Source organism: Limulus polyphemus, unplaced genomic scaffold (assembly GCF_000517525.1).
Source record: "Limulus polyphemus unplaced genomic scaffold, Limulus_polyphemus-2.1.2 Scaffold5263, whole genome shotgun sequence".
NCBI classification, from domain to species: domain Eukaryota; kingdom Metazoa; phylum Arthropoda; class Merostomata; order Xiphosura; family Limulidae; genus Limulus; species Limulus polyphemus.
In genome coordinates, this window is record NW_013670873.1 from 14,975 (window position 1) to 21,642 (window position 6,668).

The window sequence follows — 6,668 nt, forward strand, 5'->3', positions numbered from 1 at the left end:
ATATATATATATATATATATATATATAGCCTCAAAGCATTATTTTTAATGACATATCAACAGTAAAGTCAAACTGATATGCCACACCCCTCATTTCACAATCTGTCTTTCACAAAATGTCGGTAATTCTTGACATTTCCTATTGGATTATTTATTAACAACAGAAAGAGAAGATTGTACCTTACTAAATTCCTTGTGAGACTAGTTCATTCAGATGCTGGGTTTGAGACAATCAGCTAATGGAATTTTTGGATACGATACATAATATCCTCTCACATCTAGCTTTTTTTTCAGGTGTCACAGCTACCTTATTCTAATGTTATACATCTATAATTTGGAGATGGTGGAATCTACTGAGTTACTAATGTGTGTACCTGCTATTTTTAGTTGTAGTAACCCATTGCACTGTCTGGTGTTGTGGGGACTAATTTCAGATGATTGTGTCTGGAGACAATGCATCTCTCCATTGTACTCCCCACTTGAATTCCTCCTCCCCATTTCTTCTAGTGGAGTATGGGAGAACCCTTGTTTCCCTAGTCCTAAGGTGTTCAGGAAATTGATATAGAGAGCTCCTCAAGGGGCAATGCAGTCACAATGGTATGGATCAAGTAGATATGCCTCTTATTTGGAAAGTAGGGCTAGGGTGTTATCTAGTTGTGTAGTACAGGGCACCCCAAAGTATCATGAACTAAGCCATTCCCTGTGGTTAGGTCCAGCAGATAAATCTTGGGGTTGCATTGGGACATGGGTCTAATTTGCTACTCCCTGCACTTGATTCTTGTTGTGAGTATTTCACGTATGTCTCCAGTATCAAATGGCCTGACTTATAACCCTAGCTACACTACACACTTATACTGAGCTCTCTGCCTGTGAGATAATAGATAACTGAACAATATGCCATTCTGCCCAACAAAAATTCTTATAATAATATCTTTTGCTCTACTACCTCTATTGGGCAAAGAGTATTCACTGTTTGAGGTGGATGCTGTCTTCCACTGAGTGCTATTCAACTAGGCTTACCTCCACTTTGTGGATGTCACACTTCATGGGCTTTTCTATTCTAATGCTGTTTTTAGAAAGAAAGTCATCTTTGTCATTTCTCTGTCATCTCCTCCACCATCTTCAGTGTGGGATTCTAGTTTTTTGTGCAATGAGGTGAATATCATTTCTGAAGTTAACATTTTCCTTACCTGAAAATGTATTTTAGATAGATACTTCCATCTCTGCACCACCTCTCACCCTTCTTTTCCACTTCCAGTGCATTTAGTTGTCACCACTATTACTTCTTCCTCTCCGTCTCTTCTTTGTCAACCACATTCATCCACTTTTTATCTGTCCATTCCCACACACCCCAGATTCATACTTGGCTTTTGTATGGTCCCTTGCAAGAAGGACTGTTCTTTTCACATGGGTATTGTCCCCTATTTCCCATTAGGCCTGTCCTTCCTCATTATCCATGTATCAGTGCAAATGGTGTATTTTTTGCTATTGATTGTTCCATCGTGTTCTCATTTCTTCTTGCCCCACTACCCCTATCCATTCCGAGTTCTTCACGTGGCTGTTGGACAATGGTTTTTCTGTGTTTATCATTTAAGGCTACTGGGTAGCCTTTTCCTCTACATTCCATTTTTTCAAATTCCACCATATTTTTTCCTTACCAGTCATCTTTTTGTTTCATTTCTCCCCAACCCACTCTTCTACCAGATTGGAATCTGAATGTAGTCTTACATGCCCTGAACCTTCCCCAATTTGAGCCTTGGGTAAATAGTTCATTGTTCCATCTTCCCTTTAAAACTATTTCCTCCTCTTTTTTAGCTTGTGGGCATTGTTGGTCAAATGCATTTGCCATTGATGTTTCATGCATCTTCTACCACAGCACCTATGTCATCTTCTACCCTAATAGGGCCTTCCTTCCCAAGATCTTGGCAGCTCATGGGAGTAATTTTGTATTCACCCCTATTTCCCTACCCTCTATTTCTCACTTGTATTCCTGTTTCATTTTGGGTCAACTCGTGACCATTTCAAGCATTACAATGTTATGCAGTGCACATGGCTTCTTTCCATGGTTCCCATTCTCGATCTTTATCCCCTGGAATCTTTCCTCATTCAGAGACCTTTCCTCAATTGCTCTTACAGGTTGGGTTCTCCAACTTATAATTTGGTTTATTCCTCCTTATCCTTACATGACTGTCACTTTTTCCAGGTTTTCTCTCATCAGATCCATCATCCTGTCCTTGGCTACTCATTTTCATTGTCCATTGGAGGAGATCATTTGGGCCTGCATTTGGACCACTCCTCACTCTTTTATTTCACATTATCTACATCATTTGGCTGTCTCCTCCTTGACTGGATTCCATCTGCTTCCTGTTGCAGTCTTACATGCTATGGTGCAACTACAAGTAGGTAAGTATACTTTACTTATCAATATTTCTTTTACAGGGTCCTTTTCTGTTGTTTTTTTTTGTTAGATCCCAATTTGTGATGAGTGATGCCTGTCCGGGTATACTAATTCTTAAATCTGCACTGTATGACCAATAAGGTCATTAACGCCCACTATTGAGATGGGGTGTTCCACAAAACTACTTCCTTGTAGTGTTTTGAATCATAAACATGTCTGTACTGGACTGTACACTCATGGACTAGCATGAGTAAAGCAAAACGGGATTGCTGTCGATCTCTGCTGCTCCTTCATTTGAATGAATTAGGAACTGCCTGCTTTTAAGTATAGGGTTTTGCAGTCACTCAGTACACTTTCTCCAGTGCTGCTTTCCTCCGGACTCTCCAATGCATTCCCTTTTTCCATTGGAGTATGAAAGTTCTTACCACTTACCAGTCCCTTACTGTTGAAGTAGTGATCCATGGAGTTTCCTCCTGAGTGTGCTCAATACCACTCAATTGAGTGGTGTTTTGCCAGTGTAGATTCTGTAGAACTCTCCTCTTACCATGGACCCCGCCTCTGGCTGGGACCCCTCATCCTGCTGCCACTCGGATGTCAGTTCCCTGGTGGTATGGTGTCAGATTAGAGCTGGACCAACCAACATAAGTCCTCACATCTGAATGAGCTGGAAACCTCTTCCTACCATGGACTGGATGATACATTCTGAATTCCACCTTCCTACCATTGGCTGGATGTCAGTTTCAGTGGGGACAGGTGTTGGTCATGTTGGATATACACACATGATGGCTTGGGTTCTCAGAACAGATGTCTTCTTCCCTTCTGGTTCCTGAGTCTGAGATGAATGGTAGAGGACTTTCTTCCTCCTGTGGGCTGGATATTCCTTTCCCAGTTCCACTGGTTTTGGATAGCGTTGATCTCTCGATTATGGTTCAATGCACCTTAGCCATTGTACACCATAGACATGTCTGGTTTCAGTTGGTTGAGGATCTACTTCGTCTGGGGACTGGGTGATCCATTCCTGGATCCTTTAATTTTGGACTGGAGTTGACCTCCTGTTTACAGTTTGAATACAGGTGGTTGATGACCCTCCTCATACTAGTTGCTTTCCCAGTTTTGATGGTTTAGTGTTGGAGTTGATCTCCTGACTATGGTCAGATGTGCCATGTCCACTCTATACGTGGAGCACATATGGCTAATTCTCATATGTGCCTCTTTGCTGCCCCTTTAGTGACACTGTGATACTTCAAGGGCAAAGATTATACCTTGTTCAGATGTAGTGCAGTCTCTCAAGGATGTGTTTCCTCTTCACAGAGATGTCACACTCCATGGGTTTTCTTTAAGTGCATTCTGAAGAGGGCTCATCTAAGTCAATTTACACTGGTCCCTTTACCAGATCAATGTGGGATTCTATGTATTATGTAGGAAGAGGTAATGGATCATATTGGAAGGTATAATTTTCCTACACAGAAAATGTACTTCTGATAGATACTTACCTCCCCTCAAACTTCCCATCCTTCCTCCTTACTCCTGGTGTTTTGTTCTTTAGGTGAGGTGAAAAAGAATACTTTAATAATATATTATGTGAAAGTTAGGAACTTTGGTTTATTTATCACAGCATCCACTCACACATTTTTTAACCCAGATAAAGGACGGGTACCTCAGCTTATACATTATATAACATTTTCTTAAGCTTTATTATATTTTTCTATGAAACTAAAAGTAGAAATTACTCTTCATTATATATACACACACACACACACACATAAACTCACGCACATATATATATTTAAGACACATTTTGTGGTGGAACAGCTGTTCTAAGTTGCTCATTAACTTTATACTGAAAGCTCACATATCAGTTAAAAGTACTACTGGAACTAGCTCTTTTACAAGAAAAAATGCCATGGATATTGTTGGTGTGTTTACAGGAACAATGCATAACTTTATTTCTAAAAAATGAAAAATAAAAAGAACTACATTACCCTTTATTTATGTATTTTCTTTATGAATAAGTCAATTTTGTGTATATGAATTGCTTTTTTTTATTCTGTGATGTGCTTTTATGAAGAATCATATATAATGGAAACAGCAAATAGATATCTTGCTTTGATTGTTTTCATGGTATTTCAATGTATAGCATCATTGAAAGGAATTATAAACCTGATTTCACTGTATTCTTTATTACATGCATCAGTAAAGTTTTTAACAATATTGTTATTAAATATGTGTTGATTTTCTGTTACTTGAACTATAGTTTATTCTTTCATAATTATACTTGTAATATCAGATTCCAGTCATGATAGTGATAAAGATGAAGACTCTCCAGTGCCTTTAAAGAAAAAGTATGGATTGGACACAGGATCAGAAAGCATTAAAAACAAGGTTTCTTCTGTTGGTAATGACTTTGCCAAACGGATGATGGTAAGTTTGGATTTTTTCATTTTGTATAGTTTAACCCTATCCACCAGTGTACACCTTTCAGATGTAAGGTGCACACCTAAATTTCAAATTTTAAAACTTTAGTAAATATTATAAATCTAACTTTTTCAACCACTCTTATCACAGAAAGTATTTGGAACTAATATTTTGTCATTTTGTAACATTTGTTTGACATAATTCACAACGAAAAATGAAAACAATTTTAAAACTTATGTTTTTGTTCAGCTTTAAGGAGACTTGCATGTAAACAATGCACATATTAGTTTTTATTTTATAATTTTTCTGCCCCTCCAAAAACTTAAGTTTATATTTGCTTAAGAACATAATTTTCAATGTTTTATTTCTCACTTGATTTCTCTTTTGTAGATTTTATTAGTGCGGCCCACATTCTCACCTTTGTTTAATAAGTATCAAAAGAAATTTGTTGATGAATATTAACCAATAGTTGATTGAATATGTAAAATGAAACCTACGATCAACAACAGAAAACATCTAAAGATGAAAAGAAGTAATTTTAATGTTTTTACAAAAAGTCTCATAATTAAATTTTTGAAATATCATGAGATAGAAAATTATATATAAACTAAATGAAATTATGTGAAATTTTAAGCTGATACTAGATACTGTTTAGTAAGTTTCTTCTCTTGGATGAGCTTAATTTTCACCATTATTTGTTACCATGTGTAGTTTTTCATGTTTATTGTTGTGATGTAGATATGTATTTCTAGTTCATGTATTAAAAAATGTTGAACATGGGTATTAATAGTGTAAAGTCTATATTACTTTAAAACGTGTTGTTGCATTTCCATATAAAAGTGATAGCTATAAAATATCGGTGTCAAGATGCTTTTCATTTTGCATATTTAACTAATATTTTGGTGATACTTATCATGTTTCATAAGGACTCAAAACTATAATATGTATTTTTTTTAGTGTGCTGTGATGTTAAAATATTTGCTATTCAGTATGTTTCAGATGCTGAATTGACTTAATCTGTAATGGATTATGTGTTGAAATTGAGTTAATATTGTGGAGCATAAGTTAATAAAATTTATTCATCCTTATCTGTTTAAAATCTTGAGAAATACACAGTAATAAATTAACACTACTTTTGACTGTTGTCACGTTGAAGTACATGAAATCCTTTCCTCATGCAAAGATTGAAGTGTTCTTTTATGTGCATAGACAAACACCAAGCTGTAGATCTATAGCTATGCTCACAGTAGGAACAAATAAAGTCATAACTGTATATATGCTATGTGCTAATAATTAGCATTAAACACAGTAAAAAGATTTAAGATAGTAGTTTTGTTGACTTGAAAATTTAATTCTTAGCTTTTTTAAGATAACTGTAAATTATATTTAAAGTTGCTGATACTCAACAATTAGGTTTTAAATATGCCCTGCTTTGTTTATAAAATTTAAACTTAAGATAACTAGACTCTTCAAAATTTTTACTTTCAGTATTTTAGTTTATTGTTATATTATTCTTACAGCAATTAATTATTTTAAACAATTTTATAATGTAGTTGATTTTTTGCCTGTCAGAATCAGTTGGACCTGTAAAAAATAATACTTCTGGTATATGAAAATAGATAGGTTTTGCAGTTTAGTTTTAATAACATATCAAAAATTAAGACATTATGAAAATATACACTTGTGTGAAAATGTTAGTAGGTTCTCTGTCCACCTTTATGTAAAAATTAATATATATTTTATACGATTTTTTAACATTCAAGATTCTTTGCTGTTGAAGTATTGCTTTGTATCTTCTGGTGGAAACAACTTTAAATAAATATATTTTAGATATCAATAAAATGTTGAATCTCTGC

At 35.4% G+C, this 6,668-nt stretch overlaps 1 protein-coding gene across 1 annotated transcript in view; it reads left to right on the forward strand.

The window, feature by feature from the left end:
* LOC106472344 (cap-specific mRNA (nucleoside-2'-O-)-methyltransferase 1-like) overlaps positions 1 to 6,668 on the forward strand; it is a gene marked incomplete at its 3' end in the record, with an annotated part of 67,602 nt that overhangs the window by 13,703 nt on the left and 47,231 nt on the right. The window contains exon 3 of the mRNA XM_013932980.2: positions 4,685 to 4,818. Coding sequence (XP_013788434.2) covers positions 4,685 to 4,818 — 134 coding nt within the window. The remainder of the gene's footprint in view (positions 1 to 4,684; positions 4,819 to 6,668) is intronic.